Source organism: Nannospalax galili, unplaced genomic scaffold, assembly GCF_000622305.1.
Source record: "Nannospalax galili isolate Female #2095 unplaced genomic scaffold, S.galili_v1.0 scaffold187, whole genome shotgun sequence".
Classification (NCBI taxonomy): domain Eukaryota; kingdom Metazoa; phylum Chordata; class Mammalia; order Rodentia; family Spalacidae; genus Nannospalax; species Nannospalax galili.
The window spans coordinates 1,910,097-1,936,938 of NW_008357584.1; the positions used below are offsets into that span (position 1 = coordinate 1,910,097).

At 36.8% G+C, this 26,842-nt stretch overlaps 1 protein-coding gene and 1 long non-coding RNA gene across 2 annotated transcripts; one reads left to right on the top strand and one right to left on the bottom strand.

Annotated features, from left to right (window-relative positions):
* Positions 1 to 212: 212 nt before the first annotated feature.
* On the bottom strand, positions 213 to 3,706 carry LOC115067966. Its single transcript, XR_003847326.1, has 3 exons — positions 3,438 to 3,706; positions 507 to 640; positions 213 to 268 (listed from the first exon to the last, which is right to left on the bottom strand). It is a non-coding gene; the product is annotated as an uncharacterized LOC115067966 (long non-coding RNA).
* A 66-nt stretch (positions 3,707 to 3,772) lies between these two features.
* On the top strand, positions 3,773 to 25,942 carry Sem1 (SEM1 26S proteasome complex subunit). The gene is made up of 3 exons (XM_008855218.2): positions 3,773 to 3,968; positions 23,916 to 24,009; positions 25,750 to 25,942. Exons 1-3 carry the CDS (start codon positions 3,893 to 3,895, stop codon positions 25,790 to 25,792), a joined length of 213 nt encoding a protein of 70 aa, XP_008853440.1. The 5' UTR covers positions 3,773 to 3,892; the 3' UTR covers positions 25,793 to 25,942.
* Positions 25,943 to 26,842: the final 900 nt, after the last annotated feature.

A 26,842-nucleotide genomic window follows, 5' to 3' on the forward strand; every position in this document is an offset into this window, starting at 1 on the left:
AGGAAAAAGATAAAAGAGGTATCTAAATAGGCAAACTCATAGAAATAGAACACAGTACAGCACACAGTTGCCAAGGGCAGGGGAAATGGGGAGTTGCTGTTCATTGGTTATAAAATTTTAGTTCTATAGCATACATCTGCAGTTAACAATAATACAGTATTGTACACTTCAAGTTGTAAGAGGGTTGAATGTGGTGATGCCCACCTTTAATTCCAGAACTCAGGAGGCAGTAGCAGGTGTAGCTCTGTGAGTTCAAGACCAGCCTGATCTACAAAGAAAATTCCAGGTCAGCTAGGGCTCCATAGTGATAACCCATCTTAAAAGAAAATTGACCAAAACAAACAATAAATAGACAACAACAAAAACAATCTCTCTTAAGAGAATGGCCTTTGTTTTTAAATGAGTCTGCTATAAATTTAAGATGCAAAAGACCAAAAACCAAAAAACAAAAAAACCCAAAACAAAAACACACCCTAAAATACAAAAATTTTGTGTTATCTTCTTACCATGACAGCAATAAAACTGCAGGAGGGTTTCCAGTCAGATTTAGCTCTCCAGAGTCTGCTTGCATAGGGGATAGTCGCTTTTTCTTGAGACATTCAGGTTCCATTTCTGGGAACAGCGAGTTAATTTTAAATGTCTAGAAAGAATGAAAATTCAATAAGGGAACTATGTGTGTGATGATTAGTTTTAATTGTCATCTTAATACAATGCAGCATCACCTGGGAAGGGTGTCTTAATGAGGGATGTCTTTATCAGGTTAGCCTGTGGGCATGTCTGTGAGGAACATTAATTGAGGTGGGAAAGCTTGCCCATTATGGTCCTCACCATTCCCTAGGCAGAGGATCCTGGCTACATATGTGTAGGAAGGGTGTTGAACACAAGTAGCATGTGTGCATTCATTCTCTCTCCACTCTTGGCTCTGACGTGACAAGCTGCTTCCACTTCCCACCTTTAGTTGCCCATGAGGATGGACTCCAACCTGCAATTGTAAGCCAAATAAACCCTCTCTACCCAAGTTACTTTTTTGTCAGGATATTTTATCTCAGCAACAGAAATGAAGTAAGACAATGTGTATGAAATAAGATATTTCCTATAAAATATGTTCCACTTTCTACTTTCCAATATTGCATCTTTATTATACTACCTTATTCATATTTATGGATACAAATCATATATAGCTTGGCTTGCTCCTACTTTTTTCCTAATTTTTTTTTCTTCTGGCACTAGGCAATGAACCACTGAGCTGCATCTCTAGCCCTCTGTTTACTTTTTATTTGGGGATAGTATTTCACTAAGTCACCCAGACTGGTTTTGAAGCCCCACTCAGGTGAAGAACCCCTCTGCTTCACCCTCCTGAGTGGTACGAATCAGACTCACACCACCAGGCCTGGTTCAATTTCCATATTATCTAATAGAGTTTTACACTTGCATTTACTACAAATATAGGTGGAATTTTTGAGGTTGAATTTGACAGTTGTCTAAATGCCATGACTTAGTGGGCAAAAGTCCCTGAAAGTGTTCTGCTGACAGGTCTTTACTGATAAACTCTCATCTAAGACTTTCCCTTTGGAGACTCAGCAAGAAGCTATTGGAAATGGTTGTTTTCTGGGAGTTAGATAAGGCAGATAAAAAGATAGCTATAGTGTTTCACAGATATTCAGAATTTCTTAATGACAAGCATCAATGCTGTTGCAAAGAGTCAATTTCTAATTCTGAGGAGTGTTATGCAATCAATGCTGGAAAGTGAGAATCAGTATTATCATCTTCTTTGGCTTCAAACTGACATCATTTATTGTCTATTTGCCATATGGCAGGAACCCTTTTGACTGCTTTGAATGCAATAGCTAATCTAATTCTCATTACTTTATGAAGATGGCAATTTGTTATTTACATATTCTGAAAGGATGATGTAACAATTGAGGTGTTGGTCCACTTTCTCAACTTTTCATGTCTGATTAATTCTGTTCTCCTGAAGTCAAACTGGATACTTTTGAAATCAATTCTTTCTCCAGGTATCAGCCTCTCACCATTTCTCCTTGGTAGACATATACATACACAAATCAACCTGATTGCTCTATTTTAGTCACTGTGCTGCAAACTGAAGGCGTAGGTAATTTTGCTATAACTAACTCTATGGAGGAGCCCTAACAAAATTTCTAGAAATAAAGCTACTTGGGACAAATAGAATCATCTGCTATGAAATATGCTGCCAACTTGATCTATGAAGTCAAAACTATTCAGCTATAGATATATAGAGGGAATAACATAGTTCTAACCATAAATGCTTCTCAAAAGAGTTGTGGTGAGTTTTGTAGCCATACACAGCTAAGTCAATCCAAGCGTTTGATTTTCTTAATCGTTTTACGTCTTTGCTTTCTGCACTTCTGCCTATGTTTAGAGAGATTTTGGTCACTGTACTTTATATTTGTGCCTACTGCTAGAAAGAAATGATTCTAGGAATTCTGCCAACTCTCTGCCTCTTTGTATATATTAGTAAAGGTTGTTTCCATCATGAATGCCCCTGGTTCCATCTCTCCTCAGCATTGTGACACTGGCAATACTACCAACTTCTCTGAGTTTCAGTTCCCTCAAGTATAAAAAATGGTTTAAATTGTACTTAGTAGGGCTGCTGTGGGGAGGAGTTAATGAGTAAATTCATAAAATGGTTTGACCCAGAGTCTGACACAAAGCAAACACTAATAGCATTATTATTATTATTATTATTATTATTATTATTATTATTATTAGTGTGAGGAGGGACAGACTGCATCATAATGTATTTCCAGGAAACAAACTTCAAATTTATAGACTGTTAGGATTAATAGGGCAGACCTGAAAATTTAAAAAACATAAATCCTCTATTTAATAGCTAGCATGTATTGATCATTCAGTAGGGGTCAGAAAGTGGTTGAACTACAAGTTATGTACATAATTGTATTTAACTGTGATACTGCAAATAAAGTATGCTATAGAGAAAACAAGTCATTTAAGTCTCCTTTTAGGACCTGAGTCTGGAATTATAAGCAGTTCTGCAAATACATATTATTATATGCTTAATTTACACAATAAGAGCTCCCATGTCATTGTCCAAGTTTTCCATGTGCCAGAACAATTAGAATGAAGAAAACCCCCAAATACTATATTCTGAACAGTATAAAAATTTCTACTTATTTTTGCTTACTTTTTTTTTTTTTTTTTTTTTTTTTTTTTTGAGACAGGGTCTCCCTGTAGCCCCAGCTGGGCTGGAACTCACTATATAGACCAGGCTGTTCTTCAACTCCACCTGCCTCTGCCTCCCTGGTTTTACAATAACCTGTAGAGTTACTACACAGAGCCATGAACTCTTAATAGTCCATTTACCACACGCATCTCCCAGGCCAAAAAGCACTGCATATGGAAATTTTGGAGGACCGAGTTAGTATTATCTAGCACACCTGAGTGACGCTGGCTGCTTCTGATTCCGTGTTTTCTGTGGCGTGGAGCTACTTAATACCAAGCTTCGGGAGCTGTTTTAAGGACTGGGATAATGTATGATAAGGGCCTGGCTCTTATAAAGCTGAGTCATGTTGGCAGTCACTAGTCACTTCGTCTTTCTATATTTCCTTCCTCAGTTGCAAATTAAGTAAAGGTGCTTCTATTTTAACACCCTATGAGTCTTTCTCAGCCAACATGAATAAGACAGCAATGGCCAAAGCAAACAAAACCACCCAGAACAGCTACACCCGCAGGAAGCGCTAGGCGGACCTCCGATATCCCAGCATCCCTTGCGCTGCCCGGGCAGCTCTTCCCGCGAGACTCTATGGTTGCGCCGGTGTCTGCAGCGGCTAAGGACTACCTGGACTTCTAAGTTTGCGCCATATCTGAGAGGTGTGGGGCCTGGGCCCGCGCCATGTCCGAGAAAAAGCAGCCGGTAGACTTGGGTCTCCTGGAAGAGGACGACGAGTTCGAGGAGTTTCCTGCCGAAGGTAACGGCCGGGGCCGGGCCGCGAGTGACTCGGGCCTCTGGTGGAGGCTGCGTGGCGGGCCTGGCTCTTTGCCCCGCGGCGCCTGCCCAGCGTGGCCTGGGGAGCCCCGGCTCGGGGTCGCGGTAGCGGCCTGGCGAGCCTGGTGGGTTCTGCCTCTCTGGGAGGAGTCAGGCCGAGCTCACCCTCACCCGTACAACGTGGTTGTTCTTCCTCAGCCTGGGCCAGTTCGAGCTTCCCAGTCTGTTTCTCTGGGGGTTCGCCAAGCCTTCCTTTGGTTAACCCTCCCCAGAATTGGACTGATGTCTCTAAGTAGCCGGCCACTCGCTGTTAGGACGGTGTAAATGACCTGGGAAGTAAGATCAGAATCATGTGTGGTGTGCCCATTACGGATTTGCCTGAACGCCTCTTCTTACCATTTGTGCTCACTTCGAATTAACATAAGCCTAGGCGTGTAAAGCTCTCAAACTTCTACGTTCTGTTAACTTCAAAACCAGAGACGCCTTCGTTTTCTCACTGTAGATAACTACATGCAACTAGTATTTGAGAGGTTGCCCTAATCTCAGTGTAAGTCTAGCATAATTCATTTTCACAAATACAAGAAGTAGGAATGCTGTTTGCCATTTTTCAGATAAAGAAACTGAAGTTTGGAACCTGTAAGAAGCAAGCCCAGTGTTGGTTGTATTTGGCTAGAAATGATGAAACTGGAATTGAGACACCTGCCCTGCTACATCAAAGCTCTCAACTTTAGCTGCACTAAGTTCTGTTTGTGCGATCTCTTTTGCCAAGTTAGGTTTTGACTACTTTAGCGGCTAACTGTGTTGAGTAAGGTTCCTAACTATTTACCTTGAGCTTGTCAGGATAAATTGGATAGCCTTTCTAAAGGTGGTAGGAAGGGAATTATTAATGGTGTGCACATATGTTGGTATCAAGCAATTATCACTTAACTGAAATGTCCTAAGTTATGTATTCTATCATGATCCCATTGCGCATAAAACCACGTAGCCAGAACATTCTGTTTATAATGAACTTTTATTTTTTGTGAAAGAGAACATTTGTGTGCATATTGCACCATCTCAGACTCAAAGCACATTTCCTTCCAGTTACATACTCCATAATATATTGTTTGGTAATGAAATTATCCTTTCAGTAATTTTCTTTTTTTCCAGGTTGGTTCATAATCCTCCTATATAGAGTTTCTGGTAGAAAACTGGCTTGGGGCAGGGTCAAATTCTTGAACTATGTATTTCAGGTGGTATTTATTGCTTATTTATTACTACAGGATACACTGTTAGACACTTGATTTACATTATATAATCTAGCATCCCATTCTTAGGAAACAGGTTCAGAAATGTTTAAAAAAAAAAACAAAACCAAAAAACTTTGCCATTAAGATGGCAGCTCAGGATCTGAAAGGTCCTTCTTTCTGACCACCCTCACCCCTCATCCTAACTTCACCCCCGTACATTTAGTAAATGTAGCTATTTAAAATAAGGAGGAAAGGATATAGTGGTAACTACTTGATGATGTACTAGATTATTTTCAGCAAGTTTCATCAGTTTTTGTCCTTCAAAGTTTGTTTTCAGCAGCAGTCTGGTCAAAATGTTAGCAGTTACATAGTTTTTAGAAATCTCAGTAAAGTTAAGGAAAAGCAAAAGACAAGGGTGTACAGTTGACTGGTTTATTAATATTGAGCACCACCTCATATATGTGTTGTCTTTAGGTCTGAGTATATAGAATCTAATTCATTGAGGAATCTTTATATTTAGAATGAGAAATAACATTTAAAATACCTTTATTAGGTTCTGTCTGTTCTCTAGTTTTTCAGTTAAATATACTTTCTCTAATTTGAATTAGGGAGATTTTGCTAAACACCATTAACCCACTGGGTGAAACATCTAAATATTTCCAAATGAAAACTGATTACAAACAAAAAAAAACTGGACAAGTATCATCAAAGGACCCATTTTGTTTGTTTGACACCGTACGTGTTCTTTCACAGTTTGATGTTGTCATGGTTTAGATTCTCAGTTGCTGTTTAGAAATGGGGTACATGGATCACCATCTTGGCATTACCATTGTTTATGGGAGACAGAGACTCTTCCTCAACCTAGATCTACTGAGTCAGACTGGGTAGAGTTCACCAAGATCCCTTTAAAACAGTGCCCAATTTTGAATTTTTGGTATTTGAGTTTTCTATTCAGTTATCATTACCCTGACTTACTTTCAGGTTCCTTCCTTTTGGGAAAAGTTCTTTTTTCTTTTGTGGCAAACATGCCTTTGGCAAACTCACTGCCAGAACAAATGAAAAATTTTCTGGTTAAGACAGTCTATTACCACCTGTGCCTTCTATAGGATACCTTACTTCAAGTACTTACTTTGTTAGTCTGAGTGTGCTCCAGAGTGGTGCTGACCATTCTCTGAGTTATCTTGTATAGAGCCTGTCACAAGTAAGCCATTATTGAGTTATGTATTTATGGTTTGACTAGTCATTGTCTGTCTGTGGGAGTCTTTGTGCCTGCCTCTGCCTCCCAGTTGCTCGGATTAAAGGCGTATGTGCACCATGCCCAGTTCAGAAGCCAAAACTTTTATTAATTTATTTTTTTTTTTGTTGATGATATTGGTCAATATTTATAAAAGCAAAGTTAGTCCTTTAGGATAAATATTTTTAAGTTTGAAAAACAAATTCATTTTTTACATTTGAATGTCTTTAAATATTCAAAGTATTCCTTATCCTTTGTTTTCTGGTTTTCACAGTATGTTTTTTGAATATATTTTTAATTGAATTTTTGTACATTTCATACATCTTAATCATATTTAGACTCCCCTTCCCTATCTGCACCCCCCCATGGCCCCACCACCAGATCACATGCATTCTGTCATATATGTTAAGGCCTATCAGGTCAAGTTTGTTACCCAGACCCTTGTTGTGGGTTCATCCACTGGAACCTAGTCATGTCTCTTCCCTCCTTTAAAAACCAACTCTCTCTTACCCAAGCAATGATCAACTGCCAGTAGTTCTCAGCTGAGGTTGGGACTTCTTGCCCATGTCCCCAGTTCCATGTTGGGTTTTTATTGGGTTTGAGTTTGCATGGATCTTGTGCATGCCATCACCATTGGTATAAGTCAATATGAGCAAGTTCCCAGAAGCCTGGAAAACTGTTCCCTTGTGGTCATCTACCACTCCTAAGCCAAGGATTTTAAATGTGTGCTATATACATAGACCTATGTGAGGAAGAATTCTCACAGGAACAGTGTTAAGAAATATTTGCATGAACTTTGGATTCTAACTGTCCTAAGTAGTCATCAGAAGGATTTTTAGGATCTTAAATATAAAAGGTAGATAGGACCAATATTAACTACTTCAGATACTGTTAGTCAGTTTACCTAGTACAAAACGGTTTTGCTGTTTACTGTTATTAAGTCTACTGCAGAAGTCATGCAAACAACATTATCAAACATTTAAGTTAATTACATGGAGATAGCATGAAATGGAGAATTTATGTCACTATAACTTTGGAAGAAAATATTTAGGACTGAAAAGAGAGTAGTTAAAAGTAGTATATACTCTGGGTTGGAGAGATGGCTCAGTGGTTAAGAGCACTGGCTACTTTTGCAGAGGACCCAGATTTGATTCCTAGCACCCACATGATGGCTAACAACCATCTTATAACTATTCCTCTTCTGACCTCTGGGGGCATTGCATGACACAGGTTCCTTACATACATGCAGGCAATACAGTCATACATGTAACATAAAAATAAATAAAAATGTATGTATTTTAAAGTATGCACTGCTCTTGCCTAGGACCTAACTTCAGTTTCCAGCACTCATGTTGGGCAGCTCACAACTGCCTCTGACTCCAACTCAAGCAGATGCCTGTGGCACCACAGGCATCTGTACTCACATGTGTATACTCACATACAGATACACAAATGCACATAATTAAAAATAAAATAAATCTTTAAAAATACAAAGAGTATTCAGTTTGTATAGTAAGTTGGAGAGTACCTATTGAATGTCCATTGTTGGGAATTGTGTTCAAAGATGTAAGTTGTAAAATCCAGGATGGTGATTCTAGGAGCAGACCTGTGTTTAGATCTGTCATTCTTAAACTTTTTTTTTCCTTTTTTATTTATTTATTTTTTATAAATATTTTTAATTTATTATTTAAATAAATAATTTATTGAGAATTTCATACATGCATATAAGGTGTTTTGATTAAATCCATGCCCACTCCCTCCCCTCCAACTCCTCCCATATCTCCCCATCACTTTTTTTCTGATAGCTCCATGTACTCTTCTCTAATTTTTTCTGTGGGGCTTTTGGGTATTCTAACATTCCCCCTTCTGAAGAGGTAACCCTAAAATCTTTTAAGGATTAGACAAAAGTTCCCAAATATTTTCAACATTTTTGGCTTTTGGAACAGAGTGGGTTGCTAAGAGGCCCAAGGACATTGTGAATTTTAGCCAAGAAACTGGCTACTTTTCTTTGGGGTCTTTCTACCCTGACTGCCTAGCAAGTTCTTAACACACCATCCTCTGAAGAGGTTACCCAAATTGCCAGTAGGGAATCTGGACACAGACTGCTCTGGCTTCTTCCATGCTGAACAGGGATGCAGGGTGAGGCAATTGGAGTACCTCTTCAGGGGTTCTATCTAAAAGACTCCCAAATTGTATAACTCTTATTTCAAGAAGGAAAACATTATCTAGCCACTCTTCCCAGCCAACTGAATGTAATTTGACCCTAATCACACATGGCCTCCTGGATTTGGGGAGGGCTAAAGTATACAATCTGGGGAAGGCTAGGAAGAGAAGGCATGACTCATACTGGGTAAAGGCTACCCTCATGCCATACATACACCTCAGCAACCCCTCAGTTATTTCGGTAAGTAAGCTCAATAAATTCCTTGGTTCCCTAGTAAAACTTTAATCAAACATTGGCTCGACTCTAGAACCTTGAAAGGTAGTAAGCATTGCTTAGTATACCCAGGAAAAGAAGTCTCACAACAGATGAAAAATTTATTTGTTAATGCTATTGTGTCTCATAATTATTTTAAAAAAAGAGAGAGAGAATGTGGAAGATGTTAAAAGGATATGGGAATGGAGATATTTTCTAAACTAGATAGAAAAAATGAGAAAGCCTAAGCAAGTGATGAAGGTCTGTTTAGGTTTGTTATGATATATAAAGGATGAGAAAAAAATAATATACACATAATCTTAAACTTTCTGTGATCATAGTTTAATCAACTAGTTTAAGGAACAAAATATATATCTAGTCAATATTTTTCTGAGAATATTTTGTTTTTGTACCAAGCCTTATCTACATAGCACATGATAATTAAAAGTACCAGACTGGTGGAACTAACCTTATTGGATGTTTAAGCTTTTAGCATATCTACTAATACTAATCATTGAATTTCTTTAAAAGTTCTTAGATTAACTGTACAAGTAACTACGTTGAATAAAAATTTCAGTCTACAAAAAAGTATGTAATGAAAAGTAAAAAGAACCCATTGTCACTTCCCCTCCCCACAGCGGTTAAAAACTGTTAAACATTTTTTTTTTTTTAAACTTTTGGAATAGTTAAAAATACAACACAAGCAAACATTTCTTTCAAAACCTTTGAGAGTTGCCAACCTGATGGCCAGTTCCCCTGAGTTCTTAAATGTGTGTTAGGAACAAATTTAACCATAATACCATCAAAATTAGAAGGTAAAATATTGACATATTACTATCACCTAATACTGAGATTCCTTTCAGCACTGAGATGTCTTTCTCTAATTATCCCGTTAATATCTTGATTCAGACTCTAAATAGTTGGCTTATCTCTTTATTGTTCTTTAGAGTGTTTATTCTGTTAGTCTTTGGCTCTCGTGATCTTGACACTTAGGAAAGCTTTAGGCGAGTTACTTTGTAGAATGTTCTTCAACTTGGGCTTGTCTCATTTTTCCATGACTAGATTCTGGTTTTGCACCTTGGCAAGAATCTCACAGTCATGGTGCTGTGTTCTCCCTACATCCTATCAGGTGGAGCATGATGCTCCTTACTTCTGTTACTAACTTTCATTTGGATCCGTATGTGAAGGTGATGTCTGTCAAGCTTTTCCATTGTTAGATTTTTCACTTCCCTTAATAATTAATAGCTGTTTTGTGGGAACGGAATTTGAAACCATGTGAATACTCATTTTAACCACCAAACCTTTATCTATTTGTGTATTTACCTGTTTACCTATTTATATTAGTGTGGGGTCATGGAGTCTAATTTAGTGCATTATAACTTACTACTGTTATTTTTATTCTTAGATTGTCCCATATTTGAATATGGAGAATTCCTTCAAGCTTTCTTCTGCGTTGTTTTGACATGTCCCCATCAATCTCTGTGCATTTTCTAGCATTTGAACACCACGTGTTTGAAGCTAATCTTTTATTTCCCTAATCTAGCCCTTGAGTAGAAAACAATGCTAAAAAGCAGGGTCTTGATACCAGTTGTGCACATTGCTTTTAGGATGGTACTGCTCCCACTAGAAGGAACTAGAGAACATACAGTTGTGTATATGTAGGTGCCAATGTATAAAACCATGACTTTACACAGATATCTCCAATTGGAGTTCAACACCACAGGGTTTTTTGTAGGTCACCCATCTTTCCCACATTTGTAACCCTCTTTAATAGTAAGATACCTGGCTACTGTATCTTAAATGTATTGTCATCCTCTTTCCTGCTGGCCTCTGAAGACTTGCTCACCTTATTTGAGTTCAGCATTCTATATATCACGGCTCTCCTTCCTCACTCTAGTGTGGATGACTTCATTCCATCCAGGCTGTGACACACCAACCACACCATGCTACCACTTCACAGAAGTGTTTTCTTTCATCAGCCTGGGCTCTTATACCTCATCCAGAACAAGGTACATATTAAATTTATACATACATTCTAAATTTTCCTTTAAGAAGGATTATGTCAATGTATGTTTCCATTTACAATTCACCTTTTCTCCCTTAGGCCTACTTGCACTAGATATTAAACATTTTAATCATTGCCAACCTGATGGATGAGAAATGATATTGTATTTTGGGTGATTTTTTTTTTTATGTGGGGTATGCATGTGTACATGTTTACTTGTGTGCATACACACACACACACATATATGGAAGCCAGAGGTTGATGCCATAGACCTTCCTCTAGTTCTCTCCATCTTATTTTTGAAATATGATCTCATTGAACCTGAAACTTACTAATTCAGCAAGACTAACTGGCCAGCAAAGCCCCAAGGATCCTCTTGTTTCTGCCTCCCCCAGTGCTGGGATAGAATTGCACGCAGCACCAGCTTTCTGCATGGATACTGGGGATCCAAACTCAGGTCTTCATGTTTGTAAAACAGGCACTTTACCCAACTGAGCCATCTACTAGCCCCTTATTTTGTGTTGATGACCATTACATTTTTCTTTGAATTGTTGCCTTCTTAATCCTCAGTTTTCTCACTTGTAATTTATGGATGATAAGGCTTATTAGAGTTGTAAAAGGTTTATCTAATTGTATTAGACTGCTTGAGCTACCATGAGAAAATACTATAGACTGTATGCTTTAAACAATACAATTTATTTTCTCACCCAGTCTGAAAGGTAGAAAGTTCAAGATCCAGGTGTTGACACATTGATTTCCTGGTGAAAGAGAAAGCTGCCTTCTTTTTTTAGGGCTCCTATTATGAGGGCACCACCTTCATGACCTGATCTCATTCACTCCTAATTATTGCTTTAGAGCCCTGTCTCTAAACACCATCACACTGGGAGTTGGGGCTTCAACATAGGAATTAGGGAGGGGGGTACCAACATTCAGCCCAAAACAGTGAGAAATATGAAGTGCCCAACAAAGAGCTTAGCATTAGTTTCCTATATAGTAAACATTGATCCTCTTGTTCCTCTCTTCTCTAATGTTTGTTAGGAATTAGGATTTTGGATGCTCTTTGGTATTATTTAGAAATTGAACTATTTCTCATAGCTATTTTAATTAGTAACTTTGAGTATATTCAAATTAAACTTGTTAGCTTTCTGATTTATTGTATAGTGTTCTGTAGATAAAAAGTAAAACATTGCTATTAAATGTTTTTCAAAAAGTAGAAACACAGGACATGTGTATATACATAGCACCTATTGTTTAGAGATACATGCAGATCAAAATGAATAATCTCTTAGGAGGTGGGCAATGAGGGTTATAAACCAGAATATTAAGCAGTACAAAAAAATTCTTTAGAAACCACTTCATTAGCTCTTCCAGTGCTTGTGTGGAGTGAGCAAGCAATAAGCAATAGTGATTTTCATAGTGTTTAATATTACTCAGTTGCTAATATTACTCATTGAAAACTGAACTATGAAAGCATTGAAAAGACATGAAAAAAATCACAAAAACTAATCTTTGGAAGTATTTAAATTCACCAAATGTCTTTATCTAATTTGTATGATCCATTGTACATTCAGTGTTTGGTAGCTGCAGCATTGTCTTTATTCTGGAAAATGTTTCTCTGCTTACATTTCTCACCCCTCAAGTATCTTTGTAGTCACTTGGGTGGAATAAGTGATTTTTTCATTTAATGTTATTTACTTTCTGTAAGTCTGGTCCTGACAGGTGCAGAGAGAATGATGTTAGCTTCTTTCACCAGTCCTAAGTGCTTCTCTTTATCTCTCTTAGAGCTCATAGCATCTGTATGTTGACTTTATACCTGGGGTTTAACACAGAATATCCAAGGTCACAGCTAACCAGACTGTACTGAAGCAAATTTCACTCCTTATGTAGGTATCTGTCTTTGTAGTAAGGTACCTAAATGCTAAGGAATGAGGATCAGTGCCTTTTACTCTGGAAATGCTCATCCTGGAGAAAAACTCTTTAAGGCTTCATGCTAATGCTGTCTCCCCTCCCTTCCTCTTCACTCTCTTTTCCCTTCCCTTCCCCTCCCCTACACCTGCCCATGGTTAAACTAGAGCAATTTTGATTTAGTCTGTTTTATCTAGTGTGCTTTTGGTTAGATTTCCTTTAGGTTTCTTCCTTTGTGTATGTATTGGGATATCAGAACACAAGACAGCTAATTATAAAGTCCAACAACTGTTCAAAAGACAGGGAACCTATTCCCATATACTTAAAACATGAGGCAGCACCATTGGAACAGAACTTTCAAGAGATGGAAAGGTAGAAGGGTTTTCCAAAAGAAGGAAAAAGTAGGTACTTGGGGTGGAAAGTGTATGTATTTTTTGTTTGCAAATGAAATTGTACTTGTGGGCAAGCAAGCTGAGAGGGTAAAGGCCTTGCTATGCAAGCCTGGGGACCTGAATTGGATCTCTGGAACAACATAAAGGTGGGATAAGAGAACCAACTCCACCATGTTTCCTCTGACTTTCATGTGCATATCATGGCAGGTGCATGTGCATGCCCTTCCCCAGTTTTTTGTTTTGTTTTGCTTTTTTTTTTTTTTTCAAAGTTAAGAAGAAATAGAACTTGTTGGGGCTGGAGAAATGGCTCAGTGGTTAAGTGCACTGACTGTTGCTCTTGCAGAAAACCCGAGTTCAAATCCCAGCACTCACATGGTAGCTAATAACCATTGATAACTCCAATTCCAGGGAATCTAACACCCACTTCTGTCCTCAGTGGGCACTGCAGGGCACGGATGCACTTACATACATGCAGGCATAGCACTCATACACATAAAATAAAAATAAGTTAAAAAAAGAAAATAGTACTTGTAACTGCAAGCAATTAGAATCTAAACCTGGAAATCTCTTAAGTAAAATAATTTTTGGCTTCATTCTTAAGTAGATTTGAATTGCTTTTTTTGTTGTTGTTTTTTAATTTTGTTTACTTATTTTGCTTTTGACGGTGATATATTTGTCTCACTTAGGCAGTAGTCTGTTTGGGAAACATTAACACAGTAGAATTAATTTGAAAAGCAGAGTCAGGTAGGCTAAATGGCAAATTGTTGAAATAAGTCAGATGAGAAATAAAGAGTCTCCGGTAGATTGTTGTTAGGATTGAAGTGAGGAGGGTGCGTGAATACCAGAGGAGGCCGAACTGACTGACTTCGGCAGCTAGTTTTGTACATGGTGCTAGCAAAAAGAAGAGCTTGGGGGTCTCATTCTGTACTTGCCTAGGAATGTGGGTGTTGGAGGTTAGGTTGGAGACCATTACCTGAGTCGTATGAAGCAGGGCCAATGTGGTAACTGAGCTGAACTTAGGGCAGGAAGGCATGGAGAAGATGACAATGACGATTTTTAGCAACTTTATCAAATTAAAGAAAATTGAACGTACTGAATTATAAAAAGAATAAAGTGTAAACATTTTGTCAGATATTGTTAATGAAAAGAATTGTCTGAATTAAAAAATATATATATATAAATGATTATTTAGGTCATTTTGAGCCTTAGTTTCAAACTCCTTGCCACACATAACTAAATACTCATCAGTGGCCTGGAGCTGTGCCATTTATGGCTTGCTTTGCTTATTTGCTTTGAAGCTCTCCAACTGGCCTTTTGGGTTGTTAGAAAAGATGTAGAACATGGGTACTGTGCTACCAGTACTACACAGACTAGATTGGTAGGATACGGTGTGGATGTGTTTGCATTGGGATAGCCTACAGAAAGGAAAGTGTAGAAGAAGTTCATTCTGTTTTTTATAGTCTTAAGCAAGAATACCTGCAAGCTGAGTAGAGTTGCTGTGACTTCATTGTATTTGTGAGTGTCATAGGGCTGTTTGTAATGTTGCGGTTTTTTATGCTCACATGATGATGAGCAAACAGTTTGGTATGTTTTCATCATGTAATGCTCTGTGTATGTACACACACTTTTTATTTGAAGAAGTTCGGTTTGTTTAAACTCAGAATAACTTATCTATTATGGAATGACAATTTGATGCTTCTGAGAATTGATACAAAACATTTATAAGCCTCTTTAATGTAATGAGTGGAATTTCTTGTTTACTTTTCTCTAACGGGGCATATTTCGTGCCTTTAAAAAAATTTGGGAACATGTTAGAAGATGGGGACAACTTTAAAAACAAGATAAGAGAAAGAGAAAATTCCTTTCACACTTAGGTCAGTGTGATAGTTGGGTGAGTCTGTGAGTTACTTAGTAGCCACAGTTAAATTTAAAGCTAGTCACAGATGTAATTCTTGATTCGCAAATGTGAGGAAAGCTAATAAAGTCCTAAATAATTTAGAATTACTAGAAATTTAAGTATTAGATATCTGTTATTAGTTATTTCCATTTCTTCTAAAAACATGGTACTTTTTAAACCTGTACACATCTGGAGGCCTACAAATTGAAGTAAACACAGCTGTGTTTATTTAAATAATTGATCACAATTCTGGCAGTGCATTTAATGTTGAATGTAAAGTGCATATTTTATAAGATCAGGTATATATTACCGGACAGTATTAGACATGAATAAAGCACCCTAAAGATGAAAAATGAGAGGTTAAACAGAATCACTTAGTTATCAGTATAATATTGTAATTAAAAATTAAAATACAATTCAAGTATATATTGCAGTGGATGTAATTAAAAGTCATTGTTGTAAGCCGGGTGGAATGGAGCACGCCTTTAATCCCAGCACTTGGGAGGCAGAGGCAGGTGGATCTCTGTGAGTTCAAGGCCAGCCTGTTCTACATAGCGAGTTCCAGGACAGCTGGGGCTATAGGGACACCCTGTCTCAAAAAGACCAAAAATTAAAAAAAAAAAAAAAAGTCATTGGGCTTTTTGTTGAACTGTGACAGACATAGCATTTATATGCGATATGAAGGATTGATGAATGGGGATATTAAACTATTAAGCTTACAGAACCACTCCTACATAATCCTAGTTACTAAGGAAAAATCTTTAGTTTCCCTCTAAAGTAGATGATAGCTTCTGATTTGTTACTACAAATTTTCTTAATGCTATTATCAAGTAATTTTAAATACTTAATAAATAGTAACTCAAAAGAGTTACCAGGCTAGAGAGATGGCTTAGTGAGTAAAGGTGCTTGCTGCCAAGCCTGATAACCTGAGTTCTACTCCTAGAACCCATGTGATGGAAGGAGAAAACTGACCCCTGCAAGTTGCCCTCTGACCTCCACATACACACCATGATTTTTCATCCATAAACTAAGTAAATAAATGAATAAATAAATAAATAAATAAATGTGAATAGGATGAAAGTTATCAGATTCTCATTTATGGTCATTGGAAGAATAGTATATAAATCAATTTTAGTGCATCTTACTCCTAGGTTAAGGTATTAAATTTTTAAAGCATATTCACATTTATAAGACTAATGAAGAATTTGCTCCACTTTCCCATCTTTGTAATCAACAGTATGATTATGAAAACCATATAATAATACCAAGGAGTGGGCCAATGAGATGGCTTAGCAGGTTAAGGTGCTTGCTGCCAAACCTGACAACCTGAGTTCAATCCCTGGAACCCATGTGGTTGAAGGAGAGAATTGACTCCCTACAGGTAGTCCTCAGACCCCTCCACACATGCACTGAGGCATACTTGCCCACACACATAGACACAGTGAATTAATTTTAAAAATTAAAAAAAAAACAAAAGCCAGGCGTGGTGGTGCACTCCTTTAATCCCAGAGACAGAGGCAGGTGGATCTCTGTGAGTTCAAGGCCAGCCTGGTCTCCATTAGCGACTCTGGGCCAGCCCTGGCTAGAGGGAGACCTTGTCTCAAAAAGACCAAAAAAAAAAAAAAAAAAAAAAAAAAAAAAAAAAAAAATTAGCACCAAGGATATAGAGCTGTTTTCATGGATCTTTGTGTAAACTTCCTCAAAGCTTGCCTGTGCTGTTTTCCTTGCTTCATGAGCCAATTTCCTTTTCTAAGAATTTTCTTTCCTTTCTCTTCCATTAGAACATGAGATGGTTGTTTAAAGAAGGAAGATATGCTTTATTCTTATGCCAAAGACTCATCAGTATTCAACTTGATAAACTAAAAATGGCATTATCTTAAAGGAACAAAAAGATTTTGGCTTTTTAAAATTAAAAACTGGCATTCCATAAAACAAGTCATTGACTCAGTTATATTTTTTGTTGGTGATTCTCTGAAGCATTTTGGTTACAGATGAACAAGTATGTCTTTTTCCTTTCATGGTTAAAAAAATAAATAAAGCCATCATGGAGACAATTGAATGACACCAAGTAATAACAATATTGAAGTCAACATTTTGAATCAAATAATAATTTGGATTAAAAGTTTCTGGAACCCTATAATTTTAGTGTTTCTGAAAAAGCAATTGCTTTTGAAGACAATTAAAATTCTACAGTATTTTTGAAAGACTTTATAAGCTTATCAGAAAATACTATATTTTTATTTTATTTTTCTAACTTGCGTTCTTCGACACATGTTCATTTCCCTTTTAGGACCAGTGCAGAGGGAAACTACTTAGGTAATAGTTTTGGAAGTTGTTTAGTTAGAAGTGGTTCAGGCTGACTGTAATCTTGGAATTATAGAGCCTTAAACACTTTCATCTTAATTTGACTGACATATGTCACTCCCTTGTCTGAAAAACATAGTATCAAGTCATTGTTCAAATTACTTTTTTGAATAATTTTTTGAACTTTAGACTCCCTTGGGTATGTAAAGATTCCTAAAAGTATCTTAACAAGTATTTGACATTTCTTGTTTATGTGCTCTGTAAGCAGTGTGTTTACAGCCAGAGGTTTAAGATTGGGAGAAAGATAGTAGTTGATACATTCTTTAAGATAATCTTCACTTCTCTGTTTTTGACTGTGACAGTGGATGATGATTATTATCAAACCAAAATGGGTAATGTGGAGTGTTCTTTCAGACCTTTCTGTAGCTCAAAAAACATCAATAATATTTAAATAACCATGTCTTGACTATTTTATAAAAACTTGAAATACAAAGCCAAATTTTGTTGCAAGGCAGTTAAACAAAGTAGTTTCTTTTGGATTTTAATAAGGAGTCTTTAGTGTTTCTCATTTTTTTAAATTCTGTATTACTCAGTAAGATCACTAAATGGCCACAAAACTATAGTTTATAGTAAGACTGAAGGGAATATGAAGAAAAGACGAATATTATCAGTCAGTGCTCATTTGCTATAAAAAAGTAAATTCAGTTGTTCCATTGAAGTTTGACATAGAAGAATCTAGATTTTTTTTATTAACAAACTTGAGATTATTTTGAAGTGCTTTATTCAATTTGAATTTAGAAAATTAATCATATTGAGATTTGATGGTTTAATGATATAGAGAAACATATCTACTGTCTGAAGCTCCCTTTGAAAAAATTATTTTTATGGCCAGGCATGATAGCACATGCTTTTAATCCCAGCACTTGAGAGGCAGAGGCAGGCGGATCTCTGTGAGTTCAAGGCTAGCCTGGTCTATGGGTTCCAGGCAGCTGGGGCTACAGGAGACTGTCTCAAAAATAAATATAATATAATATAATATAAAATGAGAGAAAGGAAGAAAGAAAAAAAAAGAAAACATTTTTTATGTGTGTGTGTGTCTGCCACACAAATGAGGTGTCTGTGGAGCTGGAATTATAGATGGTTGGTTGTAAGCCACCCATTATGGGTGCTGGGATTTGAATTCCAGTCCTTTGGAAGAGCAGCAAAGAAGTTTTAACTGCTGAGCTATCTCTTTATCTCTGAGGCTCATTTTTTATTTAAAACTTGATCCTAGAATCTAATACCACTTTCATGTAATGGTCCTGTCGTGAATACCTAATAAGGGAACTAAGGCACAGTGATGTAATCTATGAAGGAATTCTCCAAAATTAGGATAGAAGCAATGAAGCTGAGATGAGTAACTGGAGATACTTAGGAGTTAAATGGGAGAGACATAGTTGAGAGAGGAACAATAGTGAAGATGACTCCCAGCATCTGGTTTCTTCTGATTTGGGGACCCAGAAAATTGAAAGTACTACTCTCTTCTTAAATTAAATATTTCTAGTATGTACTTGGAATAAAATGCCCCTATTATGAGCCATTGTTGATAGTTTTGACTCTCTCTATATATATATACATAAGATATGCCTAACTCAATACTTTTGTTATTTAGTTATTTTTCTTCTGAGATTTGTGTTATTTTCCTGATACTGTGACTGAATACCTGACAGAACAACTTAAGAGAGGAAACGTTTATTTTGATTCACAGATTGGGAGAAATTTCAGCCCATAATAGCAGAGAAAGCATGGCTGTTGTGGTGTGAGGTAGTGGAATGTTCACATGGTTGTAATTAAGAAGTAGAGAGGCTGGACTGGACCAGGGTTGGTTATAACCTTCAAAAGTCTTGTCCTCGTGATATGCTTCCTCCAGCCAGGCCTACCGCCCAAAAGCTTCACAGCCTTCAGAATAGTGCCACAGGCTAGGGATCAAGTGTTCAAAATAGGAGCATTTCAGATTCAAACCTTAACAAGATTGAACTCTTTCTAGCTGTTTCTAATAGGTGACAACTAAGGTGAAACTAATGGTTAGGAAATAAAGAAAATACTTAAGAATTACTGGGTTTTGGATGGAGGGGAGGGAAATCAAAAATATACAAGATCTTAGCCTGGTCTACATAGCGAGTTTTGCACACACACACACAGACACGTATGTGTGTGTGTGTGTGTGTGTGTATGATTTTATTTTATTGTTAATTTGTGATTTAGGATTTTGTTGCATCTTTCATGACCTTTTGCATATGCTAGGTGCTGTTTGTCCTTTAGAATTTCAAGTATAAGAGATGGATGGTATTCCTATGGATCTGAGACATATGTAATATAACTGATAATTACAATTGTCTAGTATGTCAATATTTTGATACTCAAATTTCTAGAGGAAGTATTTTCCAGGGTGGTTTTTATAAGCTCTTCTCATGTTTAAATTTTGAAAGTTTTTAACTCCACAGAAAAGATTACAACGGACACCTGTCATATTTATTCATGTATGATAAATGTATATGCACAGTTACATCTGTTATATCATATAACTATATTACATACAGATATTTGTGAACTGTTTGCAAATAAATTGTAAACAAAATTATTCTTGACTCATTACTGAAATGCTTGCATGCATGTGTTAAAGAATAAACTCTCCTCAAATTATTTCAAAATTATACCTAGAAAATAGCATAATAGCATAATACCCAAACACACACTCTCCATATTCAGATTTTACTAATAAAACAACCTTGTTACTTTTGCCCCAGTCCTATGTTAACTTCATTTATTTGGATATATTTGGTTATTGTATCAATGTAGTTTTTTTTTTTTTAATGAACTACTTAGGCCGGGTGTGGTGGCACATGCCTTTAATCCCAGCACTTGGGAGGCAGAGGCAGGCAGATCTCTGTGAGTTCAAGGCCAGCCTGGTCTACATAGTGAGTTCCAGGACAGCTGGGGCTGCAGGGAGACCCTGTCTCAAAAAGACCAAAAATTAAATAAATGAATGAATGAATGAATGAATGAATAAAATTCTTACTTGAAGAGCCCAAATTGTAGAAAGTTTCACCTTCTAGATTTATCTTAACATAGATTCAGGATGAACTTTAGCCAGAGTACCGCAGAGGTGATGGGCATCTTACTGCATTTCATAGAGACACATGTTCAGTTGTTCTAACTTGTGGTAATGTGTTGCTCACTTGGTTAAGATGGCAGTCACTAAGCCTCTCTGTTTCCCCTTTATAATGAATAAGCAGTCCTGTTAGCCACTCATTTTTCACCCTGTAATTTTAATACTGATGATTGAGCCTTTACGAAGTTGCATTAAAGTTTTTGCAAAATGTTGAATTTCTAATTCTGTCATTCTTTTCACATTTATATAACTGAGACCTGTAAAGAACATTGTCACCTCTCTTTTTCTCTCTAATGTGGACTCACAGAGTTTTAAAAATTCAATATGTCATTTCTTCAAGCAAGTTTCTCTGAGCTTTGACATGCTTTTTAAAAAGAAGTCTCTTAACTTACCTAGTGACTCTCATATCACAGATCTGAAATCAACTAGTTTTCCAGGAAGCTATGGTTCCATTTAGTGGTGAAATAAAGAGTGCTTGTTTGAATTAAGTTCAGAAGTAGAAGGCAAGCCAAATAGTGGGTTCAAAATATGATACAAAGAGATGGGAGCAACATGAAATATTTCATCATTAGCAAATTTTAAACAGGAGCTGGGAGATGGCACAGTTGAGTGCCATGAGGACCTGAGTTTGAATGCTTAACACTCATGTAAAAAGCTGGTCATGGTTGAACCTGCCTGTAACTCCAGTGCTATGGGAGGCAGAGATAGGAACGGTTCCTGAGACTTGCTGGCTGCCAGCCTAACCCCAGGTTCAGAGACTCTGCTTTAAGGAATAAAGTAAAGAGTGATAGAGCAGAAGACCTAGTCTTGGGCTTCCATGCAGGTGCACACGCACTGAACCCAAAATCACCTATACACACTACACATACCAAAGATAATTTTAACAGTTTCAAAATGTAAAGTATGAAATTAGGGACTAAATAAAAATGAAGATCTTGTGGGTCTTTCTTCATTGTACAGTTTTCACATGGGGATGTGCATAAGAGAGCACTTAAAGACATGATTAGTGGAATTATGCCAGTAGATTAGAATGTTAAAGGGCTGGAGAGATGGTTCAGTGGTTAAGAGCACTGGTTGTTCTTGCAGAAGACCCGGGTTCAAATCCCAGCACTCACGTGGCAGCTAACACTCCAATCCCAGGGGATCCAACAGCCTCTTCTGAACTCCACAGGCATTGCACATGCAGGCAATACATGCATACACATAAAACAAAAATAATAGATAAAAAATTTTAAAAGAATGTTAAGTAATTTTTTTTTCCTTTTTTGGTATTTTTAAGACAGGATTTTGCTATGTAGCCCAGGCTGGCCTGGAATTCATGATCCTCTGCTTCTGCCTCCTTAGTGCTGGCATTACAGGTGTGTGCCACCACACATCTGGCAAAATATTTTCAAAACAAATACATATTAAATGTATGAGTTAAAATGTAAAGGTACATCAAGAGTACAGCAATTGGGTTAGCCTAAGTAGGAGTGCAAGGGCACAGAGACTCTTGTTTCTGGCATAGTTTGATGTCATTAAAATGAAAAAAGATTAAAGTGACATCATCCTGGAGGCTAGATTTTATCAGAATATGAATGTTTTATCTAGATTAAAGGTTCTAGGAATAGAGGATAAGTTTCAGAATGATTTTAGGGGCTAAATAGGCAGGATTTAGTCACAGAGAATGGATTCTAGGGTGATTCCTCTGTGCTTTTCCTTCTTTAGGCCAGTAAGTTAGTGTCAGGGGTTCAGAGGTTTTTTTCCTCTGTCATTCTCTGTATTGTCTCTGTCAGCTCTCTCAAAACCTGGAGCTTACAGATTATTTCTCTACTTCCCCAGCGCTGGGAGTGCAGGCTCATGTCACAGCACCAGGCTTTGTGTGGATGCTGGGAATCTGAACTCAGCTCTGTATTCTTCCGTGCTGCAAACACTTAACCAGTTGCACTGTCTCCCCAACCCCCCCCCAGTAGATATTTCTTAATCCACTGCTGGAATGCCTAAAGATATTTATATGTGTTTTTCTCATTGTTCTAAGTAAAAGCTGAAATCTTTTTTCTTTTTAATTTTTAAATTTATTTTTATTTTATGTGTATGTATTGCCTGCAGTTGTGTAAATGCACCCATGTCGTGCCTTGCCCACAGAGGATAGGAGGTGTTTGATCCCCAGGAATTAAAGTTATAGGTGGTTGTTAGCCACCATGTTGGTGCTGGATTCAAACATGGGTCTTCTGTAAGAACAGCCAGTGCTCTTAACCACTGAGCCATATCTGCAGCCCAAAAGCTGAACTCTTAATCTAAGCCTCTCCTTTAAAACCAAAAGGAAAGAAAGAAAAAGAATTTTTTTTTTTTAATTTTTAAGTAAAAACAGCAACATCCCCCCCACCACCCAGTGCGTATTTGTTTTTCTTGCCTTTAAAATTCGAGTTTCATGGAACATACAGGTAATCTCAGCATTTGGGAGGTGGAGTAGTAGGGGCAATCAGAAGTTCAAGGTCATCTTCCCCAATATAGTGAGCTTAAGGCCAACCTTGGTTATATGACATCCTGTGGGTTGTTTTTGCAGGCGGTGGGGGGCACACACTGTTTGAGACAGGGTCTCCCAGTAGCCCCAGCTGGCTGGAACTCGCAGTGTAGACCAGGATGGCTTCAACAATCTCACAGAAATCCGCCTGCCTCTGCCTCCCAAGTGCTTGGGACTACACCTGGCAAAATATGAGTTTTATATAGATTTTATTGGCCATAGTTTATAACTTGAATTACCTTTTAATACCTGTGTCTCAGTTTTGTCTCTTTTATGCTTAACAGTTTTAAATTCTATGCTGATACCTTCCTGCTACTCAGTTTGCTTCAGGCTTCTTGGTGCTGAATGCCAGCAGAGATTGTGTCTGAGGCCTCAGATTACTGTGCAAGTACTTTGCTACTTGACAATGTCCCCAACCCTTTCTTTTTTATATATTTTGTTTTGACACAGAGTCTCACTAAATTGCTTAATTTGGCCTTGAACTCCCTCTGTAGCCCAGGTAGGCCTTGAACTTGTGATCTTCTTGCCACAGCCTATCTAGTACTGGGATTCTAGGCATGTTCCACTAGATCCAGCTAATGCTATGTTTTGAATGCTTATGAAATAGACCTGACAAAAATGATCATAAAGAAAAATCAGTGAAATAAATATCCTCAAAAAATTAAGTTTACATAACATGTCCAGTTTTCTATTAACTTGTTTTAGATTATGTGCAAATCCAAGAGTGAGAGAACAAGACAGCAAAACTTTCGAGAGTACGGAGGAAGATTTTTCTTAGATGCAGTCTTAGCTGTTTTTGAGTTGTGGGGGTGTTCAGTGGGAAACTTTCTGAGGGTTTTTTTATATGTGGAAATAATGTATGAGAAATACTTAGACATCGGTTTCTGTGTTTAGACTGGGCTGGCTTAGATGAAGATGAGGATGCACACGTCTGGGAGGATAACTGGGATGATGACAACGTAGAGGATGACTTCTCTAATCAGTTACGGTAGGTTGAAGTCAGATTTTTAATCAAAGCTCAGTATTAATTGTGAACATGGAATATGTAACTTGCTTAGGTAATTGTCCTCTTAAAACTTCTGAAATGATTTTATGTAAAATCAGACATACTACCCTCATCTTTTGGGTTTCTAAACAGGAAAGCTTTAGGCAACTTCATACAACTTTTGTTCCTTCTAGTCTTTTTACAAAGGTAGTTAAATAGAAGTATATTTACTTTTTTTCATGAATTTAATTGTCAGCATTCATTTTCAACTATTATTGAATAATGGACAGAAATTAGAATCACAGTGCTGGGGAACCCAATTAACTGGTGATTCTCAAATTTGGAGGTTGGAGTTGTAGGAGTCTACTTTTTTTTTGTTTACAAATATATATAATTTGCCTATTCTAGACATTGCATATGAATGATGTAATTCAAGATGTATCTTTTTGTATCCAGCCTCATAGTATAATTTTTGTTCAGGATGTGCTGACTGAATAATATGCCACTGTATGGATATGTCATATTCATCAGTTTTTGGATATTTTCATTTTTTTAATCTGTCAGGAGTAGTGTGCTGCTATGAACATGTATGTACATGTATTTGAGCACCTGTTTTCAGGTTGGGGATTATATTTAGAAGTAGAATTTGTGGATTTTATGGTAATTCTGTTTTAGCTTTTTGAAGAAGTGTCCAACTTTTCTATGGTGCTGAAAAAAATTTATATTTCCACAAACATTGTTAACCAGCCTCCAGTGGGTGGACGCACACCAAAGTACATTTGGGGAAACAAAAACATGGCTCTAGCTCCATAGGCCTTAACATGTATGACAGAATACATGAAATCAAGGAGGGGGGGCAGTCTAAATATAATCAAAATATATTGTATGGAATTCTTAAAAGTTGAATTTAAAAATTATAAAAATAATAAAATGAGATTGTCTTTTTGTTGTTGTGTTATAAGACCACTTTGCATAGTTTTTGGTATAAAACCTTATCAAATATCTCATGTGCCAAGTATTTTGTTAAGTTATGCTTTTAAATTTTTATTAATTCAGTGTATTTTTCTTTTGTTACTATGCTTTTTTGGAGGAGTTTTATAGCATTAGCTCGTACATTTAGGTCTTCAATCAGTTTGACTTAATTTTTGTATAAGATGTAGGTGTAACTCACTGTTTTGCATGGAATAATAGCCAGGTGTCCCGGGTATTGAACAGAAACTTCTTTCCCTTGCATGTATTAGGATGCTTATAGAATTTGTAAAAGTTGATGTGAACTTGACCATTCTCACAATTTTTGTTTAAGTGGCTGAAAAGATAGTTGAATAGTAGAGCACCCACTTAGCATGTGGTGCTGATTTTAATCTTCAGTACCACCACAAGGAAAATAAACCATCAAAAATTTATAATTAAATAGGTTAAAAATAAAACATTTGCATAGTATTTGCAAGATACTTGGCAGATAGTCTTTCATTTCTTCCATAAGTAGATTTATATGTAAGAAGATTAAGGAGAAAAATGAAATGTAACTAAAGGAAAAACATTTTTAAAAATTATTGTATTGACCTATACCCAATTTCCTTCTTAGAGATTTCTTTTTAGGGACTAAAATAAGGATATTTGGTAATATTTTAAACTAGTGACCCAGGCTTAGCTTATTTATGTATATATTTTTTAAAACACTTTTTTTTTTTATGATTTACCAGACAGCAGCTTAATAATGCCCTTTTTTGTCTTGTGTTCCAGCGCTGAACTAGAGAAGCATGGTTATAAGATGGAGACTTCATAGCACCTGAAGTATGGAAGGATCTTAACTTGAACTGCATACTAAATTCTAGGGCAGAGAAATCAGGATGGGATATTTAAAAAAAATGTTTATTTCATTATCTGCTTGAATTTATTTTTGTTTTTATAACAAAAAATAAATGTTTTGATCTAATCTTGGTTTGGTTCAGATGCCTTGATTTTTTTTTTTCTCTTCATTAATTTTATACTTGTGATTTTCAAGAACCTTACATTGTCACAGTAAAATTACACGTTATGAAACTTTAAAAAATGTTAATTGAGTCTCAGGTTGAACATTGTCACAATTTCTCAGATTTCCAGCTTGGCACTTTTCTTATGCCACATGAATGAAATATTGGTCAGGTTTTATGAGGTGCTACTTTTACATCACAGCATACCTTGATGTCTTCTATATTTTGATAGCTTAGGCAACATTTTCTGGCATTTATAAGGTGACCCATCAAAACCTATGTTTTAAAAATATTAATCATTTTAAATTGCTGTAATTGGTTAGTTCCTGAGCCATTCATAATGTTACTAATGGTTGATAAGAGTATTATTAGTACTTAAGTCCATTAGATGTCTGAGCTCAGTTATAAAAATCGTACCTTCTGTTAAAATTGGGGAAGTGTGCTCAGAATGCTTTAGCAATGTTTGAGTATTCTCACCCCTACATAGATTGATTCCACACAGTAAAGATTCTGCAAATTACTGTTGACTTTCTTTTTTATTGAACTTTTTGTAATTTTCATACAGCATAATTTGATGTTATTTAGATTCCCTCCCCTATCTTGTACCTCCCCTTACTGTACCCTGCCCAATTTAATGTACTTTATAATATATATAATAAGGCCTATAGAATCTAATTTGTGTCCCCAAATGTCCTTCAGTGTGGGTCTATCCACTGGAGCCCAGATAACCTACCAAGAATCCCATCCCTGTAAGAGACTGTCTCTTCCTCTCCCAGCAACCAGCCATCCAGTTGCCAAAAGTTCCTTAGGTTGAGTTTCTTACCCACTTCCCCATGTCTGTGCTGGGCTTTTGTCTGGTTTGA